Raw genomic sequence first — 25149 nt, forward strand, 5'->3', positions numbered from 1 at the left:
GTTTCAAAAAAATAGGAAGTACTTTAATCAATGGCCTGTTTTCAGTTGACTCATCATGTTGACCCTCTCTGTTGACCCTCATTATTTTCCAGATAAGCAAGATTTGAGCTTCTTAAAAGTGAGATTTGATCCCAACCTGTAGGAAATTATCTTTGGTTCTAGAACCTGATAATTGTTTTGTGCAACTAATCTATAAGCTACCGAAAGCTATCTTACAAACAGAAAAAATTTACATTCTTTTTCAAACACTATTTACCATTTACTGTTTGAGCAGTTTACTAAGTGAGACGTTAGTGTAATATGGATGTAACTGTATGATAAGCCCAATTCTCATAGTATCCTACTACACAGAACTGAAATTATATACCACTCCCTAGTTTCTAAATGTATGCCAATTGTAATAAAAAAAATTCTCCTTAAATGTGGTGTGATACTGTTAGCTACACATATACTACATTATATCATTACAATGGTCCATGCTTTTAAAGGGACCTTAGTCGCAGAGTTTGCATACAAAACTGTCAGGTGCAAAGAATCAGAATTATTAATGTAGGTTGCAGCATAAACATTTACTTACTATATAAAGCCTATACCCCATACACAATCTGGTCAACTAACAGTCAGCACTAAATTGGCACTATAAGTGTCAAAGGAAGTCAAGGAGGGGCTAGACTTGGATCTCTTGTGGCAATGTAAGACTCTGATCTGATTACGTATTTTATTCTGCCCCCACCCACAGCTCTGCCTCCTCTTCTACAAAAACACCTCAGCAATTCTACAGGTAGTTGGGATGAGGGGCAGAGGGAAGCTTGTATGAAATGGCAGTAGAGAGTTAGTACTAGACACTAGATAAACTGAGCAATAAAGTAACAAATATAAATATTCGGTGAATGCTTTTTTAAAATAAAGCTATAGAGCCAGGGAAATATTAACATTTTTATTACTTTGAGGCATAGTTTTAATGGATTTGAGCCCATTCTTTTCCCTACAATTTAAACTGTATATTTTTAAAGAATAGATTTTAAAAAATAGAAATACTTATTCAGATTGTACTCATATTGGCTCTCTTTGTTCAAATTAGTTTGGCTCTGACTTCAATGAATAAATATCAAGAGGCAATTAACAGTTACCAAAAGGCACTGGATCTTGATCCAGAAAATGAATCTTACAAATCAAACCTGAAAATAGCTGAACAGAAATCAAGAGACATGTCCAGTCCTGTAAGTTAGCTTTCAAACCATTTGTAATAATACATTGTTTAAGTGTTTTAGTTATCCAGTGCTTCTTTACTTATAGCTGACATTATTTATTTTCAGACTGGGACTGGTCTGAGTTTTGATATGGCAAGTTTGATAAACAATCCTGCCTTCATTAGCATGGTAAGTGTACTTAAAAATTACTTTTGCTGTTCCTGGGTTCCACTGTTTCTCATATTGGCTAACTATTCCTTACTTTTCTTGACATAATATTTTCATTAATTGTTAAGGTGATGATGCCACTGATTAAAATTAAATCCTTTCTTTCACCTTCTACAAAGCACCCTGTAACTGGAATGCAAAATACAAAAACTGAACAATCAGATCAATACAATTAAAATCAATGGAGACAATGCAATTTTCTTAACACCAGGACAATTAAAACTGCTTGAGCAGCTAAAAGCCTGGTGAAAAAGAGTGTTTTTGATATTTTGCTAAAAACTGGACCTGAGGTTGGGGTGAAGATATGCTCCCTGGGAAAGTCTTTCATAGTTTGGCCCCATACTTGAAAAGATTTGAATAGCTGAGCTTCTGACAGTTGGGGCAGGTTCAAAAGAACCACATATTATTATATAAGACTCATAATAGGCCAGTACTGAAATACCATAGTCATTTGATGTTAAGGTTAATTAAATCCCAACAAAGTTTGACTTTGAAAGTGCAAGTTTCACCATTACTCGATACTACTGGCTAACAAAACTATCCTCCCTAATTATTGGTTTCCTTATGGCTGAAATTATTTCATCTATTTCAGGCAGCAAGTTTAATGCAGAATCCTCAAGTCCAGCAACTGTAAGTATCAACACAGGCCACCTGTGTTGTCATAGACGTGACAAAGCAAGCATAACATAGAGGATTAGGGTGAGCACACATCACTTTCAGGAAACACACCTAGTGCTGAAATTTCACTGAACAATTTTCTTTCTAGTAATGATTTTTCCATTTGTTAGGCTAGAATGAAGAAGAGATTATAGGTCTGCTTTTGAACTCAAGAAGAAAATCTGGCAGTGGAATTTGTTCTTTGATGGGTTCAAAGAAAATTCATGAGTTTCTGAAATTCAAATGCTAATAAAATGAGTACATGTGTGTTATGTGACATGGTTTCTATTCCACCACACTTTTAGACTCTAGGTAATAGAGTACAAAATATAAAGCTTATAAGTAGTTTTGAGAAGTAGCCTTAAGCAGTATGTGATAAAGAGAGCATCAGTGACTATTGAGCAGAATTTGCTGCTCAAAAAATTGTCACTCGGGCACATCAACTAAAGCTGAGTAAAGGTTATCCTGACTAAACCTCCATCTGCTGTTCAGAATGTGTCAATAGTTTTGAATGTTGCTGGGAGGTCCAATAGAGCAAGAAACACTGCACTCTACCCATCTGGGTGATGATCAGGATGTTTTGATCACATGCCCAGGTTAAAATCCACTTCATCCAGGACTCTCTCTAGCCAAATCGTCATCACATTCTCAGCCTTTATGTAGAAAGGATCAGTTAAAAGCCCAGTGGTATTTGTTCAATCAAGGGATCACTCTTCAAAGTGACTGGTATAGTCCCTTCTTTTAAAGAAGTATTTTCCATCCCTCAAACCCAGTTGCCTGTTTGTTCCTTGTCTGCTTATATAAGTCTAGGAAGGGGAAAAAATCTGCTCCAAAAGATTCTGCAGGTTTGAAACAGTTCTAGAGAACCTTAGAAGCCAATGCATCAGCTATGGCATTGAATTTGCCTTTAATTTATGTGTGTCCAACTTGCAAATTCAAGTGATTTTTATCTCCAAAATGCCTGATAAACAACTCCCAGCAGCCTGAAGTTTTTTTTTCATCTATCATTCCCTAACAGCATGTCAGTCTATCTAGACAGAGCTGTGAGATGGATAGACATAATAAGGGCACAGACAGAACTATTTCACCACCTTAACCAGCGAAGTAAATGTTTAACATTGTAAACCACTCAGAGGTAAGATGGGTGGCTGATAAATTAGATAGATAGATAGATAGATAGATAGATAGATAGATAGATAGATAGATAGATAGATGGAGGGATGAATGGTAGGCAGGCAGGCAGACAGTGTAGATCCAAACCTAGACTCATTCCAGTGTTCAGTCATATTTATTCATTTTTTACTATCTGGAACAGGGGTGTCGAACTTGTGTCATCATGTGACATATCACGGCTTTTCCCCCCTTTGTTAAACCAGGCATGGCTGTGGCCAGTGCATGACGGATGCGGCCCGCGGGCCACCAGTTTGACACCCCTGATCTAGAATCTGTAAAATCTACATTTAATTTCCTTGAGCTGTTCCTTAAACCATGAGCACCCTTGGATCAGCAACCAGAGGGAAGTGTATGGAAGGTGGGGAGGGAAATCTTACACAATAGTTTTGTTCACTCCGTTGCAGAGATTAACTAAGTAAAGAGCCAAACTAATCACCAGATTTGTAGGGAAGTCTTTAAAATCCTGTTGAAAACCACTTCTACCCATAAAACATCTGAGGTGGATCATAATAACTGCTCCGGTTCCCCCTGGTTTCTGCAGCAATCACAAGTGATAGCAACTTTCATGGTAAACAGGCAACTGTACTTTTAAAAAACTCACACTGTTCTTATTTGAATTTATGCGAGTGGAAATTGTTTGCATTAATATATCCCACTCTCAGTGTAAATAGGCTTTACATTTACTTGTAGTCTCTTAAAGAAAAAGAATATAACACGACAGTTAATAACAATGGATTTGAAAATCTGTATTTCTCTCTATCAGTGTCATATCTGTTCCCTTTAGAATGTCAGGAATGATGACAAATGCCATTGGTGGTCCTGCTGCAGGTGTTGGCGGTCTCACTGATCTCTCAAGCCTAATTCACGCGTGAGTATATATGGTTTAATCCATTTAGTTAGTTCAGTTTAGTTAGTTAGTTTAATCCATTTAGTTAATCCAGGGGTGTCAAACTCAATTTGAGGGCCACATCAGGGTTGTGTTTGACCTTGGGGGCGGGGTGGGCGTGGCCAGGGTGGGTGTGGCCCTCCTGAGCTCCATTTTCACTGTCAGAGGCACCACGGGCTGGTCCTTTGCTGTTTCCAGACTGGCCTTGGGGGCCAGATCTAAGCACCCCACGGGCCAGATCCAGCCCACGGGCCTTGAGTTTGATGCCCCAAGTTAATCCATTTGAGAAAAAGTTAAGCTTTAAGAAGTTTAAGATGTTGTATACATATTTCTGGCTATCAAAATGACTAAAAATACTGGAAATAAATTAATGAAGGATTTGTAGTTACAGTAAATAAACGTAGTATGGTGTTTGCTTTACTTCGTTTTGTTTATATCTTTGAGTTGGTTTTGTCTCCTGGCAACTGCTTGGACAAGTCCCTGCAGTTTTCTTGCCAGTATTTCAGAAGTGGTGTTCCATTACCTCCCTCTTAGGGCTGAGAGTAAGTGACTGGCCCAGCTGGATCCAAAGTTGAAAAGAGCTTGGGTGTTAGGCTCTGCTTATTGTATATATGTTGCGTGTATCTCCTTAAATAAGCCATTTCTTTTCATCAACTTGCACAGTGCCATATCTGTGGTGTGTGCTAACTCCCAGAATGAAAACCTCTTTTTGGTTTTTTTGTCCCTAATACCCATTCCGTTAGTTCACTGCTTTGAGAGTTCATTTGATACAGTATATTGTTGCAAATACTACCTGTAGTAAAAACATATTAGACTTCCTGAAAACTTTTTTTAGCAATTCTTACCAAGACTGAATTCACATACTGCTCGTTTTATTCCCATGACTAGTTCACCAGGCGGTTTGCTCTCACACATATCAAGTGTGGCAGAGTTTAGATACGAATTAAGCCAAAGCCAACCAAAACACATTATGGCTTAATGTAGTGTAACCTTAAATCTTTTAGATTTTTTTTACAAAATATAATGTACATTGACATATAACACAGAAATAAAGATTGATCTTTGTTGTTTTTATCGTTTTTATATTAACACAGTAGTCCTCTTTAAATGACAGTCATTTAGCAACCAGTTGAAGTTATGATGGACCCCACCCCCAAGAAAGTAGTTATGGCCTGGTTCTGACAGCTGACCCCCCCCTTCAGTCACATGACATTTCAGATGTATTCCAAATGGCCCACATTTACAGCCGTTTTCAGCATCCCAAGGTCATGTAACTGTAATTTATGATGTTTTTGATAAAAACCAACATTTACGTCAACTTTTCAGCAAAACACCCTATAGCAAACAACGGGTTTGCTTAATGACCGTGGATTCACTTAATTACCATGACTATAATAATGGCAGCTGCTAAAAAGGTAAAATAAAGTTGGTCATGTGCTGACTTGCTTTATGGTCATCACAATTTATGACCATAATGGGCAGGCTTCATTAGTGTCATAAGTCAAGGGCTACCTGTACATCCTTAGGTTAACATTAAGTTAGAGAGAATTTTCAAATGCTTATGTGTTTTTCTCTTAGGATAAACAACAATTTCTGTTTGAATAATATTATTTCATTCATCTTTGAGTATTACACGATAGTGACTGTCTTTATTTGACCTTTGTTTTTTAAAAATACACATTTTGTACAGGGGACAGCAATTTGCCCAGCAGATCCAGCAGCAAAATCCAGAGCTCATTGAGCAATTGCGAAACCATGTTCGAAGCAGATCCTTCAGTGGTAGCACTGAAGAGCATTCTTGATTCAAGAAACATCAGTTAAAATATTGTTCCACTAATTCCAAAAGGCATATTGTAGCTTGTAGCAAATATCACCATTGTACTTCTTCTCAGACATGAGATAGAAAATTCTTTGTGTGTATTCCTTATTGTCTGTTGGAAACAGATCATTGCACACAGATTTGAACATATCATGTATGTTTAGTGATGCCTTTGTACATGGATTATAATTAGAACTGTTGACTTATTACAATCTCTGTGTCAGGGGAGCATCTTTATATTAATAAGCAACAGCATGTGGATTTTTCATTCTCTTTTGAGAGAATGGATTTTGCAGCATACTGTGCACTGAAAAACAGCTGGTGCATGTCAGAGGAATAGAAGATGGGCTATCACTCCTGTATAAAGGTTATGTATAAATTATATTCGATAAGGTTGTTTCTTGCCCTCCAATACAAGGCTGTGGGGTACATATACAATTATGCATGTCTAATTGGCAATAAACATAAAAGGGTTCACTTTTGACAAAGTATGGTTGATTATTGGAGTTGTTGAAAGCAAAGACAGCCTGACTGTTTGAATTGCTTTAGGATCAGATAATATGGCAGAAGAAAGAAAAGCAATGAGTGAACAGATGGATAGGTGTGGTTATAGAAAGTGGACCAGAGATATTAAGCTGCATTTATAATGTAAGAGGGCAGCCAAATCAGTTTGTCGTGATTGCTATTGATTAACTGCTGAGTTTGAAAAGAAGATATAGCAAAATTCTTGCTCTTCCGTATTGTTTTACAAAAAGGATTAGCATCCAAATCTTCTATACTATTGGGATGGGAGAAGACAGTTGTGAATTCCACCTTTAGGAGGTATAATTAAGCAGTGGAGTCTCCACATAACTTGTGTTCAATGGTTAGTAGAAGGATGAAGTTAGAATGGATGTCCAGAAGTGGTACATAAAGGAATGTTAAAGAGAAAGCTCCAGAGAATATAGAATGGGGACAATCTGCATATGGAAATTCTAAAGACCTTTCTAATAAAATGATACCATGTTCTATATTAATATAATTTTATACGCATGGTATCAACTGTATTTGTCATCTATCTGCTTGCATAGTCCAGGAAGGTTGATTGTACATTACAAATCCATTTAAGAATTTGAGATGGCATACTTAGGTACATGGTTTAAAACATTGACTACTATATAAAGAACTGCGTTCATCGCAGTTTTATCCCTCTATTATGAATCTGATTTCATCACCACCGTTATTATTTTTCCTTGTTTCTTTTCTCCCTCTTCCCATTTTTTTTTAATGCAGAACAGAATTACTTAAATCATTTCTACAGGAATAGAGCAGTTCATTCAGGAGAAAGCTTTCAGTGTCACAGTATAATGTTATATATATTTAGAAAACTTTTCAGGGGATGATATTCTGGAATATTGAGTGGGTGGAAGAACTTTGACAACCTTCTTCTCCAAGCAACAGTTTGTTAAACATTTATTCTGAATATATGTGGAGCCACTGAACTATCTTGAGTTTTCCACAAAAGTTCCTCCCACCTGTGTTTAACAAGTTCTGTTGGCACTAGAACAGATTAAACTAACTACATTAAGTGTATACTCTAAAAGTGGGAGGAACTAACAAATAATAATTTAGAATAAGTTTGTAGTCCAGGTGTTAATAATTAACTCTAAAAACTGTTCTAAATTATACTATGTGTAATGTTCTGAAATCATTTGGTAAATTTACTCCAATGCTAACTTAAAAATTGCTATTATAGTGCTTACTGTTGCTAGTTTTAATTCTAAAATGAAGATTCCATGTTTTTCTTAGCTATCCTACCCATTCTATAAGCATGTGTTAAAATGTCCTGTATATCCTGATTCATTGTATTTCAAATCCAAAACATTAGGTGCATAATACAGCACTAGCACTTTCATATTCACAGTGGAGTATTTGCCAAATGAATACATATTTCAGAAAGTAACATTTAAATAATATTCACATTCCATTCTAGGTACTTATCTCAATTTTTCAAGGACAGATAATGGATCAGTCCTCTGTTATTTGGAATAAGTTTAATAAAACAAATATGCCGTTTTCATACAGTATTGTCTGTGGTGTTTTCTTTTCATTCTTTATTTCAGGAAAAAGTTGATTCGCATGTCTCAAGCTATTTTAAACCAGGGATATTTGTAGAGGTAACTGCATTTCTAAAGTTTTTACACTTATAGCTATATATTCTGTTTAGAAATTTAGTCATTGCTACTAAGTGATAGACTTCTTATTAAGTTTAATATAACTTGTTTCCTAAGTAAAGATTGCCATGCTGGAGTTCATGTTAAGCTTTCATAAATGCCAACGATTGTGCTAAGTAACAAAAATCACCATAGAAAACAGTACTAGTAAGCTGATATAATTCAATTTTCTTGTTATACCCAGCTCTTTATGCTTTTTATTTGGTCTACAAATCTGAATATTTAATTATCAAACCCCACTTTTAGTGAATCACTAGATGTAGTCAAGGAGATGTGTTAAAGTAATGATTTAATAGCTGAACAGCTGCTGTAAGGCTGGCTTTGCCTAGTACATGTATGTATATATTCCTTGCAGATAACCACTATTTGAAAGACAAGCCTGTTTACTGTATTTTGCTCCTGGGTTGTCTCAAAATAGTCATACTGTGCGCACTCTGACAGGTTATGGACCCAGTCCAGAGAGAAGGCCATAGTGACTAGAGAAATCAGAGAGAAGAGAAACCCAGTGAGAGCTTGCTTGATCAGTTTTAAAGGGCAAACAGATTATTATTCATCAAAAAGCCTTCTGGTTCATAGGCAGTACCTCTGTCCCATAATATGATGCGTCTCCTTTGAGTTAGAGCTATATATGCATCTATATTATAATTTAGGGTTATATATGAACAAAGAGATTGTGATTTGTTTAATGAACCATTGTTATCCTTTGGTTAGCATCAAACTCTTCGTATGTGCCAGGACATATATACCGTTCCTAAGAATCAACAATGAGAACTATCTATTAATTTCAAGCATCCCTTGACTCCCAGAGATATCTGGTTACTTATTGAAAAAGAAAATGGTATATTAGATGGATGTTTTATCTGATTCAGAATTTACTTTGTTCAAATGTACATGTTTGTTTCTTTCCCAAATCAAATTTGTTTTCCAAACCACCTATTTCTCCAGCTCTATGTTCACATGCATTAAAACTGTATAAAGCTAGATTCATGCAATATACGGTATGTTATATAATTCTCTATAACATAGTTCAAACCACTGATCCTTTAATCTTAAAATATCAGTTATAAATCTGTGTTCCTATATTTATAGAATCCTGTTTTTTCCAAATGAAGACTGGGAAAAAGTTTCTAGTCCCTTTCCCATGTAGATAATTATTTCCCCAAAAATTACAAATCATACTGCAAATATTAGAAAATGATCTGTACAAAAATATAACACAATTAAATAGTTGTGTAAGTTGCCTAAGTCTTTATTTCCAAATAGATTAAAATACACATTATTGGTTGGTTCTTAGCAGCTATTTTTAAACGTTCCAGAAGTGTCACATTCATTTATGGGAGAATTATTAAATAACATTTTTTCTTCTTGGATACAGTTAGATGTATTCTGGATTCATTAGAGTATTGTCAGACAGTTGGTCCACAAATCTTAAGAACTTTTTTAAAAATATTTTTTTTCATTTTGAAGAAACCACGCAGACTTGAGCGATATCATCATACTCATATGTTCTTTTCAAAAAGGTATCTGTTAATCTTAAACCAGAGACACTCTAAAATGGAACAAAAAGGATAGGCACAGTGATTAAAGTGATTGGAGAGAAAGTAAGGCTAAAATCAGAGCCAATTTAATATCTTACTTGTAGTCCCTGTACTGATGATAGCAGCGTAAGTGTCAAATACAGTGACGAAGTAGGATGCAGTTTGCCCAGCTGTCTTCCTGACACACCACACCAGTGAATTGAATTAGTATTGCACATTTCCAAAACCAGATCCATGGTCCTTTCACTGCTAGATAAAATGTACACATATAATTTAATACAAATATCAGCTTTTAGAAGATCCAGTTCATATTACTTTTCTCACTATAGCAGTTTTTCTTTTGGGCAATTTTAAATGGTACGCCTCTTGATTCATTCATCTTATGCACACATTTCTGTGATGTTGAATTTCAATTACAGGGGCAGAAATAGAAAATTTAAATCTAAAGACCGCACTATTTTGAGAAGTCTTTTCTAGGAATCACTTCGCAGTTGGGCAAGTGCCTCTAGATTCTCTTGTGCATAATGGCCTTTTATAAATAATATTGATCTAATAATTCATATCCATCCATCTAGACCTCAGAAAGTTAGTATTTTGGTTATGAGTTTGTAAATGTATTAAAGAAAATTGAATAACAAGAGGATGCAGATGAAGTAGACATTCCCCAGCTTAGTTTATATGTTGCCCAGCAGTGAATTTTAGAAACTTTTAATTTTAATTGATTTAAATATGAAGTATTAAAGCAAGGGGTAGAGTGTCTTAGCTCCTACAAAATGCTAGTCTTGTTAACAGAATACATGTCACATATACACATTATGTCTATGAAAGCTTGGTTCACGAAACATGGCTAGATTCCGACAGCATATTAAACTACAAACATCCATCTCTTAGTTAATGGGTTGTACAAACCAATGGAAAGCTCAGCAAAAATACCAGTCTTCTTTACAAATATGCTAAATCATACTGTTTTTGGCTTAGTGTGGTATATGCATCTAGCCACTGTGGCTTATTAAACAATGAACCACAGTTAAGCAAATGACTTGATATAGTTTATTAAATAAGCTACAATTACACTAGCTATGCTACAAACTAAAGTTATCACATTAAACTAATTTTGGACGCAGCCAATAAAAAAAATTAGAACACAACTTTATCCTTCCTAATTAATACATATGGCTCAAAGATTGTTGCTGAAATAAATCACTTCTGATTTCTAAATCTGAAAGATTGATGGTGGGATTACTGACAATCTATTTGTAAAAATATTTCTAAGAGCCAATTGCTTCAATAGTTTTAATCATAATATTAAGAATATATTTTGTGAATGTCATACTAACATTAATATTTCAGTACAAACAATCCACTCTTAACAACAGCCCAGTTTAGCAACTGTTCAAATTTACAACGGCACTGAAAAAGTAACGTTGACCAGTTCTCACACTTATGACCGTTGTAGGATCATGTGATTGAGATTCAGATGCTTGGCCATCAGTAGGTATTTACAAACTCCACAACATCCCGTGGTCATGATAGACATTTGTGTACTTCATTGCTGGCTTCTGACTAACAGTCAATGGAGAAGTTGGTAGTAACATTACAAGTCATGGACCCCTTGATATCTGATTAACTAGTGAATCGATTAGTGACAGACTTGCTAGTCCCAATTCTGGTCATTAGGTGAGGACTGTGCATCTAAAAATAATAATCAAAACATACTGAGACATACACACCACGGTGGCGCAGTGGTTAGAATGCAGTATGCAGGTTACTTCTGACGGCTGACTGCAAGTTGGCAGTTTGAATCTCACCAGGCTCAAGGTTGATTCAGCCTTTTGAGGTCGGTAAAACGAGGTCCCAGATTGTTGGGGGCAATATGCTGACTATAATCCGTTTGGAGAGGGCTGTAAAGCACTGTAAAGTGGTATAATAATGCTATTGTACTGCTATCTCTGTACATAAGGATCGCATTCTGAAAGTCCAAATGAGCAAGGGAAAGTATTGCATTACCTGCAGTTTGTTATTTTACAAGTGATGTTGAAAGGCTCTTCCAGGCCCACTGTGTCAGGTATTGTCTCCAATGAAAGCCTCACATCACCGTAACCTGGAGCCTAAAGAGTATTAAAAGCTTAGCAAAGCACGATTGATCATTCTTACATGCCATCAAGTCATTTTCAACTCCTAGCAAAAACACAGCATAATAAAAATACCTTTGTGCACTTTGTCTAACCTCTATGTACTTTGGATAAAAGTATAAGAAATTAAATTAACTCTGCAAATGTCATTGAGAGACCATAATACCTTGCTTTGGCTAGCTATAAGCAGGAGGAACTTGCCTGAGATTCTTTTTAAAAAAATACTTAGCATCATATCATATATATTCATGAAATAGTGCATTAGTCACCAGTTGCAAGCTATACATTCTTACAAAGGGAGACATCTAATATAATATTTACAAGATTTATATTTTCTATTCGTTTTAATGGCATCCTCCAGCTGCTATTATTCCTGATGGACTATGTTTTAAAGATAGCATTAAGTTTTAATTCTTTTTAAGAATATTGTACTGCCATTTGCATGAGACTAGTAAAATGTTTCAATTATGTTTTCAATGGACTAGGAAATATTAGATTATCTAATGGTTTCTGGGAAATCTGCAAGCAAGGCAAAAAGGTGATAACTTTCTCCTACTAGCTGCCTCCTAGCATCTGATATTGATTCTATATACAGAGGCTCCACTGAGACATCCAAGCTATTACAGACTGATAGTTCTATGCTTCATTAATCTGTCTAATCCCTTTTAAAAGCACTTAAGCAAATGGCCATAATCCTACAGAGCCATCTTGTGATAATGAAAACAATGAAATAATTAAGAATAAGGGATATGTTCATCCAACTTTTTAACAACAGATGACAAATGAAAAAAGCATATATCACTTGCTTTTTGCTACTTCTGAAAATTGTTATTGAAGATAAAGATGTTCAGATATACCTAAAAAGGCATTTTCTGAAACAACATACAGGTAAATATTAAGACACTAATTTATCATGTAAAACATATATTCAACACCCAGTATAAATTACCAGCGAACAGATCCTTCATTTTTTCCAGCAAAGAAAATGCAGCTTAGTATTTTTTAAAGAGAATACATAAAAAAGGACTTGCCATTCTTTGAAGTTGGCTGGTTTGCAACCTTCCCCTTTCACCCAAATTTGTCTTCCATACGATGTCAAGCTTCCCAATAACTGTTACACCTTTAATAACACCAACTTTTTCTGAAAATTCCTGCTTGGGTTTCAGACAATATAAATACTGGCGTGTATCCATTGGTTGTAAATATGTTCTTGTACCAAAAGTTGACAAGCTGGAGGGAAAGTAAAAATTCACCTCAGCGTATACTTCAGAATTGGACTTCTAGATAATTCATTTAGGAATCGGTCTACAAATATGGCAAATAAATTGACACAAGGAAAAGAAAAACAAAATCACTCAAAATCACTCAAAGTTAAATTGGAAGCCTTTGTGCTTTAGTGGTTAAATATTTGGGTTGGCATAAGGAAACAAAGGTTCTCTAGCCCAATGGAGGCTCACCAAACGATTTTGGGCCAGTCATTCTCAGTCCAACTGTAAAGGTATGTGGAAATGCCTTGGGAGAAGTGCGGTGGGGCAGGGGGAGAGGAGATGCTGCCTAGGAAATGATAAAAGGTGGCAAATGAGGTTCAAAAGGAATCTTCCCTTTTCAGACTTGCAAGCTTCTGTTAAGGTAAACCTTACATTACAGGCTTACAGTAAAATAGAATGAGTTCATCTGGTCCCTTTTCGTGTCTGTTCTACCTCAAAAAGCTAACACCAACCTATCTCACAAAGTGTCTCTTAAGAGAAAAAAATAGGAAGATGAAACATTGTATCATGTTGTCTTGTGCTCCTGAATGAAAGACAAGATAAATAGCTAACCAACACATAATAAATATTAAAAGTCTGTTTGTCATATTTATATTAAATACAATCTTTGAGTTTAAAAGATGGTGGCAATTAAGGAGTTTTCAAAAAGAATTCCAAGTTTTAAAGATTTATTTTTTTAAAAAACCTTTAAAACACTAGTTTTCCTCACATGTTAACAAATGCAGAGTATTTAGACATAAAATTTATTCTGTCTGAATAAGGTACCGTAATCCGAAGAATGGCACTAATAATAAGTTTGTATCACATCTTACACAGGTAAAAAAATTAATGCTTAGAAATATAAAACACATTTTTATTTCTGATACCAGTAAGAGACACTTCATCCTAAAAAACGTTTAATTAATTAAGCAGTTAAGGTTTTTACATAACAGTCCATTTTATGTAGATCAATATCTTTTATAATCCAAGTTCTTCACAACTGCAAACTTATGTAAGGGGGTTCCAAAAAATCGCAACCATAACATTTGTGATTCTTAGAAGGTTAACCTAGAGAAAAGAAGAAAATCTAAAGGAGAAATAGACAATTTGATGCTAAACTGCCCTCAGTACCGTGTTTTCCCCAAAATGAGACCCTGTCTTATATTTTTTTGAACCCTGAAATAAAGGCTTGGCCTTATTATTTGGGGGGGGGGTCTTATTATTTTGGGGGTGCAGGAGGAGGTGAGTGTGGCCACCTCATGGATACTGCTGTGTTGCGCTGCTGTAACAGTGTAACACAGCCGTTCATCAGCTGTTCGCTGGGGCAACCAAAGGTGGGAATTTCCCTGGCATTCTTCGCACTTGCCCGCCTCCCATCCATCCATCCATCCCCCTTGCCTGCAAACTCCCACCCCGCTCCCGCCTCTCTGCAGGGCAACCCTGGCAGCCCCAGACATCCAAAGCCTGCGCCCACCCGGCTCCCTTTTCCACAGCACCCGGCTCTTTATTGAGGTGGGTGGCATGTGGGGTGAAGGAGAAGCAAGATGTGTGGAGTGAGATAGGGTTTGCTCCTCTTGCCGTCTCTTCTCCCCCCTCGCCAGGGGCCAGGGAGATGCGAGACATGCATCTTACCTGCCTTGAAGCTCTGTCGCGTGTTTCACCATTGTCTACAGGCAAACACACTGTAGGGTAAAACCAAACTTCTCACAAGTTCGAGAAGTTTGATTGAATTTGCAAGTTTTTTTTTACCCTACAACGTGTTTGCCTGCAGACAATGGTGAGACATGCAACGGAGCTTCAAGGCAGGTAAGACACATTTCACATCTCCCCACCCCACCCATCCCTACCTGCCACCCTCAAATTGCATCCAATTTGGGCAGGGGCAGGAAGCCCTGCCATGCCCAGTGAGAGTGGGAGAAGAGACGTCGAGAGGAACGAGCCCTGTCTCGCTCACTTTTCCCCCATGCCACCTGCCACCCCCCTTGATAAAGAGCCAGGCACTGTGGAAAAGGGAGCCGGGAGGGTGGGTTTCGGGCTTTGGGCATCTGGGCTACCAGGAGTCACCTGGCAGAGAGGCGGGAGCCTTCTTCCCAAAAGCGCTCCTTGGACGCAGCCACTTCTGCAGCAGGAGACTCGTGCCTCATGCTGGCCTTCCGAAGGGTACTGTAGCAGCAGCTATCCACAATTTTTTAACCCTTATTTCGTCCCGACCCATGTGACCCAGTATGGTTGTGACAAAATAAGGGTAAAAAAAATTGTAGATAGCTGCTGCTACAGTACCCTTCTGAAGGCTGGTGCGAGGCACATGGGGTGCATTGCTTGGCCTCCTGCTGCAGAAGTGGCTGCAATCCATGGCAAAAACAGTTGCGCTTGCTGGAGGCTCTGGCCAGAGCAGCACCCATGAGGCAGCTGTTCCATGGACAGAATTGCCTGCTGTGACCGTCACCATTAGGTAAGGAGAGTAGGAGGCATGTGGGGTGTGTTGCTTGGCCTCCGGCTTCTTTTGCAGCCGCAATTGGCTGCAAAAGCGCTTGCGCTTGCTAGAGGCAGCGGCCTGAGTGGCACCCGCAAATCAGCTGTGAATGGCGGCCTGAGCGGCTCAGCTAATCTGATTAAGGGGCCAAGAAGCCCTGAGGTGACCGGGAAGGGAAGGGCTGCCTCCTGTGCTGGCCACGCCCACCCAGTCACTAAGGCTTATTTTTGGGGGAGGGTGTATATTTACGCCCGCCCTAAAAATCAGGCTTGGCCTTATTTTTTGGGACATGTCCTATTTTCGGAGAAACACGGTACTCTTAATACAGGAACACACAGTATACAGAGCCCATATATTGAAATAGTTCTAATTAGACATAGATGTTTTTGCTTTCTATAGGTGAATACAGCACTCTCAAATAAGACTGGCTACAAACAAGTCTCTTACCTGTTCCCCACATGGTTGACTGTATTTAGTTCTGCTACATTGTACATAATAGAAGGTTCTAAGGATACTTTCTCCATAAACATTGGAGAGCTTGTGATATTCTGAATCTGAGCTTCCAAAAACACTTCATCAGTCTGAAAAATCAAGAAAAAATGCTTAAATAACAAGTAGTTTGAACTGAGAAAAGTTCCAGCACTTTAAAGGTTTGAAAAACATTAAACCACATACGCAGTTAGTTTCATGCCTGAAAAATCAAAGTAACAGTAATTAAATGCGAGAAAAGTCTTCATCCCAAAGGAGAGCAATAGAAGCAAAAAAGTTAGTCGACTGGAATTGTGCTGAACAATGGATGTGGGATAATTTCTTACATTATCCTGGCTTACGGTAATAAGGTCTGCATATCGATCTACAATCACATCAATTCAGAATTTGTCAAAAAAAGGAAAGTATGTTGAAGAAATGAGAAATGACTGCAATGCATAGGTACACATGCCATGCCAGTGACGCATTGGACTGCATATGAAGAAACTATGGGATTATTAATGGGGGAGCTTTGCCACTGTTCCTGACAGTACACCAACTATCCCAGAAGCTCTGGTACCGTAAATGCTATAACCACTATTAACTCTTACATTTTATTCCTATGAATTTCTTCTGAAGCTCTTATAGGGAGCCCTAAGAGCCCTGTCACATAGGTTAATTTTCTTATTATCTCACTGTTAGTTCTTGCTCTAAGACTTCTAACAATAAGCATCTGATCTTACTTTTATTTCCATGACTGAATAGTTGGACACTAGTGGACTCTGCCAAAACGACTAATTTAGCATAAGAGATTAGTTGTCAGTTTCAAGACTAAAATACATATATTTTAAAAACCCAAGCTGGTTCTCACTTTTCACAAAGATTTATGGACAAAGCCATACTGTAAAATCCATGCAGCAGATGCAGTCTTTATGTGTGTGAACTCAACTTGATCTAATTTCAATTAAATCAACTCCCTAGGTAAATGTGCAGAGGATATTAGCCTGAGTTTCTTCACAGATAGAATGCAAAAGTACTTGAGTAGCATTAATGTAATCTAATATATCTCCTTATATTAATTAGTTCAGATATTAATATCTTTAATTAAGTTCATTAACAGAGTTAATGAACAGAGTTCATCAATAAATTATATCATTTCAATTATATGTCAAAATAAAACTTGAAATTAAAGGAGACACAAGAGGAGGGTAATAAAAATAAGCAAGAACTATTCATCTTCAGGATTGAAATATTTATAAATCATTAAGTGACAAGTAAAAGTGATTCACTGTTTTAAAAATAATTATAATAATTTATATAGCAGTATGCAGAGATTCATGGATGTTTGCATGTGAACTGCATGATTCCTCTTAGCAGCAAAAATAATTCTTTATGTTTTCATTCTCTCTAAGAGCTTAGTGGTACAAAGCAAAAAAAAAAAAAGCTAGCTTTTTCAAGCTGAAATCCAAACCCGTTGGTGATTAAAGAAGCTAGCATGGTAGAGATGAAAATAGCTACTTGATCAAGTCTCCTTCCCTGCTCTTCAAAACATATACAGGGAAAATGTGACAGTATGTTTTCTATGGCTAGGCAAATCCTTTTTTGAAAAAAGGTCTTTGAAATCTGCAGTAACCCTTGTCACACGGCTGTTTCATAAGATGCTTCTGGTTGTCTCTCATACATGTAAAAAGACCACATTGCTTTGAGGATTCACAAAAAAAAAGAGGTTCCTATGTGCTCCCGTGCATTGTAAAACATCTCTTTTAAAGGATTTGTACAGTCCCAATGTGTAAAAAAATAGTTAGAATAGCATGTTGAATAATTGTAGCAAACTGCACAATAAATTCTAGTCTATGGTATCCTGGGATGAGCATGAATTCAGGCAAACTCCAGGAGGCAGTGGAAGACAGGGGAGCCTGGCGGGTTATGGTCCTTGGGACTGCAAAGAGTCAGATATCACTTAACAACTTTGAACAACAACAAATATCCCTGGCATAGGCATATTGACATGATACCATAGCAAAAAAGGAAAAATAGGTTCAGTTTGGATTTTAATACTAAATCCAAATTTAACTTTATCAAAACAATTGCAGGGCATATGGTTCTGGGACTGCAGGCTCCTTCCTTTCAGGTCCACCTTGAAATTGTTCAGAGCTCTTCTTCCCATTTTAGATTAGCACACAATCCATGTGTTTTCTGAGTTACTTCAAATTAATTACAGTTATGAGATTCAATCTAATTTTACACCATTAATTATGGCTGACTTGCATTACCCATGGTTAAGATTAATGAAGATTTGGGTGTCATACTAAAATGTGGTCATTTCTGTCTCCTTCCTAACCTCACCGGAAGAATTCAAGAAACTGGGGACCTTTCAAGAGGTCATGAAGATACTAAAAATGGAGAGCTATGTTTGAATGCAGCCTTTGTCAAGCAAAACACCAGTGACAAATTCAGTTATCTTGCTTCTTAAGCATTTGAGCTTAATTGCTCACACATATTCCAGTATCTGATATTTAGAACATTCTACTATTCTGCAATAATATCTCATAAATTCACTGCTAATCTCTGGGGTTTCTATATTTCCCTCTAGTAGATTTTAAAAAGAATCGATTAAAAAAAATTAGCAATAATTCAGTTGAGGGAAGAAAGCAAAATCAAGTAATATAATGAAAAAGCAAAGTAGAATACAATGAAGCAAGAACTGATTAATCTTAATAATAGCTTTATTAGAGCAAAATGTTTCATAGCAAATTTGTAGATTCGACGACCTCTATTAAAATTTGAAATAAAATCACTGCAGTAATGTTATAGTAAACATTGCCACATGCGTTTAGGAGTTGGAAAGCAGCGTAAGCATGTGAAGAAAAATGCAGCAGATCTTAGACTCTCTCCTCCAATCCAGTGTCTTCACAAAAAAGTAAATAATAGAAAACTAACCATGATGTAATATGATGTAAGTCTATATGATGGGCTGCATGTACTTCATGCTACTCAAAAAAACAAAACACACCTTTTTCCTTAGGCTATCCAAACTGCAAGATATATACATAAAAGAAATTTGGATTCTTGGCTGGATTCAAAAAATTACAAGAGGAAGTAAAATGGCTGACAGATTTCTGTTTAAAAAAACTTCTGCTTGACACAATGCTCTTAAAATATGTTTCATAATAGATTTTAGGCTTCAGCTTGCCCCAAATCTTTATCTTTTGTAACTGGGGGAGGAGGAAAAATCTTTTGTGAAAAACGCCCCCACAACACAAACATTCTATTTTTGTCAGCACAAAAACCTTGCTAATGTTTTCCACCCTATCTTTTTACATACATTTTTTATTGTTTTTCTTAATTTATTCTGGCTTTGTTAGTCATGAGAGGATCATGTAAAATGTAAGACGAGTAGTTCTTATTATCAAATAGCAAAACTTTATTCAAATTCCTGTTTGGCTTCAGAATTTTTCAGGTAGAATCTAGACATTTCCCAGTGTTAAAATACTTAAAAAGTATGAAGGCATATATTCTCTAGAGAACGTGAATTTATTTCCAATTTAAAATTATTTTGTTTTCCATGTAACACAAACAGCCTTATGTATATAATCTTGCAGTAGTGTAAGGTACCTTGAGAATATCATGTGTTGCTCTATGTTCAAGCAAAAAAAAAAGGAAATTGTTTTTGAGAGCATGTTACTGAAAACTAATGAAAGCAATGGATAACAAGGAAAGAGCTAATGCATTTGGAGAGGTGTTTTTTCTTTCTCCCCACCTTTACCCAACATTTTTTAAACTCCAGAATAAAAAAAAGCAAAAGGCAATATTTATGGGTCAGTACAGCAAACATTGCTTTTCCATTATATTTGAACAAAATGTTAGTAACAAGCAGAAAGACAAACAGAAGACAAGCATACATACATATTTATAAATAATAAATAAAAATTACCACAGAACTGAGGTCACTCTAATGGGAAAATAAAAAGAAAAACATTAGAGAATTTAGGGTTAAATGTTAAAGAAAAGAGGAGGATAACCACGTTTCAAATAAAATGCATCTTTTTGCATTTTTTTGTGTATTTAAACAAGACAGCATTAGTAAGAGAAAAATGTACACTGCAGTAAAATGAAAAGGATCACTAATAAGACATTTGACTTCTAAATAAGACTTGTGCCAGCAAATGGTTTAATGAAGGGAAAAAAATATGTGGAATGGTAAAGACAGTGAACACACTGGTAAACTAGTACATGCTCAGGAAAGAGGTTCTATGTGGGAAATATCTGGGTTTCTTTTCTTTTAGGGTTTTGTCTTGTACATTGTCTTTCAACATGGAAGGTGTCCATAAGAGAAACCAAATCTGTTTAGACATTATTTCCCTCTCTAAAGCATACAACCAAGTGCAAAGTTGCAGGAAGCACTGTTGAGGAAATGTAATTTTAAAAAATGCACCTTCCACTCAATTGCATACATCGAAACATGAAACTGCTTTCAATTTCCCAACTTACTTTAGATTGATGAGGCATATTTCCCTTTTCTGTATGCAGCTGTTGTTTATCATTCATTCATTCATTTACTCACTCACTCATTCCATATTCTGCAAATACTATGCAGAAAACCGATGAAAATCAAATTAACAGACTGATGCCAGAAGAGCATGACTGTTGATTTTTTGTCACCTGTCCCAGTTTTTTTTCCTCTTTAATTTGGCAGGTGCAGCTTTCCTTATAAGGATTGGCAGCAATGCTATGGAACAGGCAAGAGTTGAGAAATATGACAGAAATGTTATTTCTTGCTTGCTAAGACCAGTTTTCTCTATGTAATAATTCTGAATATGGGTCCACCTTTGAGGAGAAGTGTTGAGCAGGAATACTCAATACTTGTAACATTTCTCCCATATCAAAACACATAATTGTATCAGAATAGCAATTATAAATAGGGAGATTAAAAAAGGAGTGAGTAAATAGTATTTACTCAGCAATTTTTGCTCAGTTATAAATAGGGATCCACCCTTCCATGCACTTCCCCACTCTCACCCAAACAGACATTGCATTGTCACAGCACCTACTAGGTAACTATTTTATATAATCAACATACATAAACTTATTGTCAGGACTGACACCGCCATTTTGCACATCTTTCACACTTGCAACCTCATACGAAGGTTCCCAGAGGATCCATTGTGTCACAGACACCTTTGATGCCCCTCAGGTTCCATGTTGTATTGATTATTTAGATTCTTTCAATTAAAATTAAATTATTTAGATTCTTGGATATAAAAAAGTGAATAAGCTAATTTGTTATTTACAGGAATGTTTCTGGATCTGTATACACACAGAAGCATTCTTAAAATGGGGCTAAAATACAATGCTGAAAAAGTCAGGGTGAAAAAAACCCGAGGTAGTAAAGGGTATGGTATTTTCTGAGGTATCAGGCTGTACCCCATAGTTAGCACCTGAATCATTTAACCAAGTTAGAAGAATGTACAGTAATAATTTCTGATACATATATTTATATAAGAAAAGTTAGCAAAACTTAATAATAACAAGTCCAGTGATTGCTGGTTTCAAAAGCACAACATTCAAACCCTTTGTATTTCCTTCTCTGAGGATGCTCAGGAAAAACCTCAGCAACCCTGATACTTTATCACTAGGCAGGGACACCACACCTCACATTTTGTGAATGTGACATAATGTGCTGTCAAACTTCAAAATGTGCTCTTTGGGCCAAAAATGGCTGGGGATATCTGACACAGATTTAAACAAAATAAGCTCTAAGTATATTTAAATGAACTGTTCTTTCAATTACTTTTAAAACCATTCTTTTATTTTTCTTTTTGTCTGATGTTCTTCCTAGTTTTCTGATATTATCATTTGGTATTCTCTTAGTCCATAAAAGTAATTACAGTATATTCAAAACATCCTTACTATCCTTATGATAGGAAGAAGGTGCCTAAGTACAGGTAGATGCTGGATGAACGGATTCATAAAAAAGCACCTGGGCTTATTTGTTTCTCTCATGCAAGAGAAAAATCCTGACACTACAGTTTCCATTCCTAAGAGAAATTTCCTTATATTGCTGCACATTAAAGGCACCAAAATTTTCTACTTACCTCAGCATTGTAGAATTTAGTTTTAACATCTAGTGGTTTAAGGACCTGCAGAAAAAAATAATAAACACTAACAGAAAGCTTACTAGATTCCTTCACTGGTATTTATTTACTGGCTTTTCTTTTCTAAGTCCAACTATATATCTGAGTAAAACAGGAGATGTCATTAAGGAGACTGTAAGAATCTGGATGGAGAGCAACAGTTTGAAACACAATTCTAGCAAGACAGAATAGCTGTGAGTTTGGATGCCATTTAAGACCAATGAATTTCCTCCTTTAATTTTAGAAAGGGTTGTGCTCTCCCATGCTTAACTGGTATGCAGTTTCGAAGTTTTCCTGAACTCATAGCTGCTTGTCAAAGAGCTAAATTCAGACAATTTCATCTTGTGTACCAAATGCAACTTTTCTTGGATCAAAAGGATCCTCCTCATAGTCATTCATGCCTTGACCATCTTACGAGTACTATTAATTCTTGTAGAAAGGGATACCCTTCAAAACATTTGAAGTTACAGCAAGTGCAGAATGAACTAGCTCAAACAGCTACAGGTTCTACCTTATATTCCCACATGACATCTTTAGAGTTGTTAGAGTTACTAGTTACCAATTGACTTTTGGTGCAATTCAAGGTACTGATTTTGTCGTTTAAAGCCCTGCAGGATCCAGGAGCTACAAGGCTGTCTTCTCTCATTAATATCTGCTCTTTCAATAAGATGTGGGAGGGGAAAAATTCCTCCCTATACTTAAGAAGTGCTTCATCAGGGACCTTTTTTTGTCAGTGCTCCCTTCCTCAGCATTCTCACAAAGTTAAAGCTGTCCAATTCCAAACAGTTATGAAGATTTATACAAAGATCAAGCATTTTTATCCATATTGGTTCAATAAGGTTTGCTTCAAGTAAGCCCGGCTTTTCATGAAACTTTCATGTCATAGAAAACTGGGCTTATTTGAAAAAAGTACCAGTATGGATAGAAGTTTTCAATCATCTTCAGAAAATATTATACTATTTTTGTAGAGACAGTTACACAATCTAGAGATTTCCTAAACACGGTGTTACTGAGTCTCAATGGAGGGTAGCATCTTCCAGACTTAAATGAGTTGACTCTAGGATATAAGAGAATGAGAACGTGCAATTTTAGTTTTTATTAAATGTAATCTAATTTTGTTCTGTCTTCATCCATGTTTAAGTAGTGATTAAAAATGTAATGATTAATCTGAAAAGCAGCCCAGGTGTATGAGCTTCACATAGTGAATAACACAGTGATGAAAATTGTTTATTATCCCACCAGCACAATCATGGATCTTTGTTCCAACTCTGAATACTCTTCTGGATTCCCCTCCTCATGTGCATCAAACCAGGGGTCTCCAACCTCGGCAACTTTAAGGCTTGTGGACTTCAACTCCCAGAATTCCTCAACCAGCTTAGCTTAGCTTAGCTAAGTCTTAAAGTTGCCAAGGTTGGAGACCCCTGCATCAAACCCTTTTCCTGGTAGTTTATTTTAGGACTGATACAAAGTAGTGCAGACAAGTCTAATATTAAATACAACATTCTGAACATTCTCCCCTCCCAGATTTATCTTATAAACATTCGATACAACGTTGAGAATATAGGAAAGAGAGATTGGGGGATAAAGAGATACTATTGACAATGTAAGCCCTAGCTGTATTTTCAATACCTGGAACTTGAAGAACTTTCGGAAGTACATCTTTTCACCAGTCTGTGTAGTATAGCTTACGGCACATACCAAACTGAAAGACACAAAGAGTTCAGTGGATTTTAACTATTTGGGGTAAGAGACAATGCATAACTGTTATATATTTGCCTGCCTGCCTATCTATTACAAAATATAAACAATGGGTATGTGCTTATGAATATAAGAAAATAATAAATATCTCACATATGTGTCCCTATTTCCTTTACTTCATGATGGATTACATCGTCAATGCAACAGTCCTGCTTCAGTTCTGCCACTGTAGCACTAGAGGCTGAAAGGTTTAAACGTTGTGAACTTGTCTGTAGGTCAGCCTTGGAAATTGGAACAAAGGGAAAAAAAGAACAAAAATCACATTAAATAAAAGAATAAATAAATTTTGGAAGACACCCATAAAAATGAACAGTGTTGTATCACAATTGTAGATTGGCTCAGAGAAAAACAGAAGTCAATACTGTTCTATTAGAAAATTCTCATCTTCACATTTTACAGATGGAATAAGACATATTCAATAACATTTTACTAAGATCATCCAATAAGTATGATTTGCCTTCATTATGAAACCTGACTTTTCCTGGCCTAAAAACAAACAGGCATTTGGTGGTGAAGAGCTGTACCTCTGCAAATGGCTGGCAGGTGGCCCATGGCCTGTTGGCAGGGCTGGGTTTGCTGGGTAGTTTGGTGGCATTTTATTTTTTTTTAATTGCAGCAGTATGTCTATTTTACAATTTACAGCACAGTTATCATGCATTTACTACTGCTTTGAAAGTGGCAATGTTGTTAATTCAACAACATTGAATTAGGATTCTGAAGATTACAAAAAAAAGGAGACACATGAAACACAGATAATCCCAGAACTGTAGTTTGCCCAGCCTGTTTAAATAGTCAAATTGACATGTATCTACTATATAGTTTATATTAATTCTGGCTACTACATTTATGTCAGTCATAGTTAAATCAGAACAGGTGAGATATAGGGATTAAAGTACTGGAATGACACCAGAGAGACAAGACTTAAATTCACACTCAACCACAGAAATTTCCTAAGTGACCTTGCGAAAGCCCCTTCCCTTCCGCTCCACCTGAAAAATAAGTGCAAAGAATGGTAACTATGCGGCCTTATATTCGTGAAAGAAAGGTGGGCCATAAATCTAAATAATATATAATAAATCTAAATAATTTATAAACTCAAAAGCCGAATATTCACTAAGTAGAAAATTCTCATTCAAAGTAGATCCGAATTCCAACAATAACTGAATTTGATTACTAAGATTACTGAACTGTTAGCATTTTACACATCAGTTTACCCATAATTAAATTCTTGGG

At 36.4% G+C, this 25149-nt stretch overlaps 2 protein-coding genes across 5 annotated transcripts in view; one reads left to right on the top strand and one right to left on the bottom strand.

Moving 5' to 3' along the window:
- SGTB (small glutamine rich tetratricopeptide repeat co-chaperone beta) overlaps positions 1-8017 on the top strand; it is a 30102-nt gene extending 22085 nt beyond the window's left edge. Inside the window, exons 7-11 of the mRNA XM_058169577.1 lie at positions 1082-1220; positions 1317-1379; positions 2011-2048; positions 4033-4116; positions 5825-8017. Coding sequence (XP_058025560.1) covers positions 1082-1220; positions 1317-1379; positions 2011-2048; positions 4033-4116; positions 5825-5936 — 436 coding nt within the window. The 3' untranslated portion in view covers positions 5937-8017. The remainder of the gene's footprint in view (positions 1-1081; positions 1221-1316; positions 1380-2010; positions 2049-4032; positions 4117-5824) is intronic.
- A 1377-nt stretch (positions 8018-9394) lies between these two features.
- TRAPPC13 (trafficking protein particle complex subunit 13) overlaps positions 9395-25149 on the bottom strand; it is a 30858-nt gene continuing 15103 nt past the window's right edge. Inside the window, exons 5-13 of one of the 4 annotated variants that reach the window (XM_058169573.1) lie at positions 24010-24137; positions 23788-23860; positions 22120-22164; positions 19959-19976; positions 16004-16137; positions 12868-13066; positions 11712-11812; positions 9803-9950; positions 9395-9715 (exon numbers count right to left, since the gene is read on the bottom strand). In XM_058169573.1, coding sequence (XP_058025556.1) covers positions 9623-9715; positions 9803-9950; positions 11712-11812; positions 12868-13066; positions 16004-16137; positions 19959-19976; positions 22120-22164; positions 23788-23860; positions 24010-24137 — 939 coding nt within the window. In that variant the 3' untranslated portion in view covers positions 9395-9622. Of the gene's footprint in view, positions 9716-9802; positions 9954-11711; positions 11813-12867; positions 13067-16003; positions 16138-19958; positions 19977-22119; positions 22165-23787; positions 23861-24009; positions 24138-25149 lie in introns of all 4 variants that reach the window. The other 3 variants (XM_058169572.1, XM_058169576.1, XM_058169574.1) reach the window with 3 other exon arrangements.

The sequence above is a fragment of the Ahaetulla prasina genome, chromosome 2, assembly GCF_028640845.1.
Source record: "Ahaetulla prasina isolate Xishuangbanna chromosome 2, ASM2864084v1, whole genome shotgun sequence".
Classification (NCBI taxonomy): domain Eukaryota; kingdom Metazoa; phylum Chordata; class Lepidosauria; order Squamata; family Colubridae; genus Ahaetulla; species Ahaetulla prasina.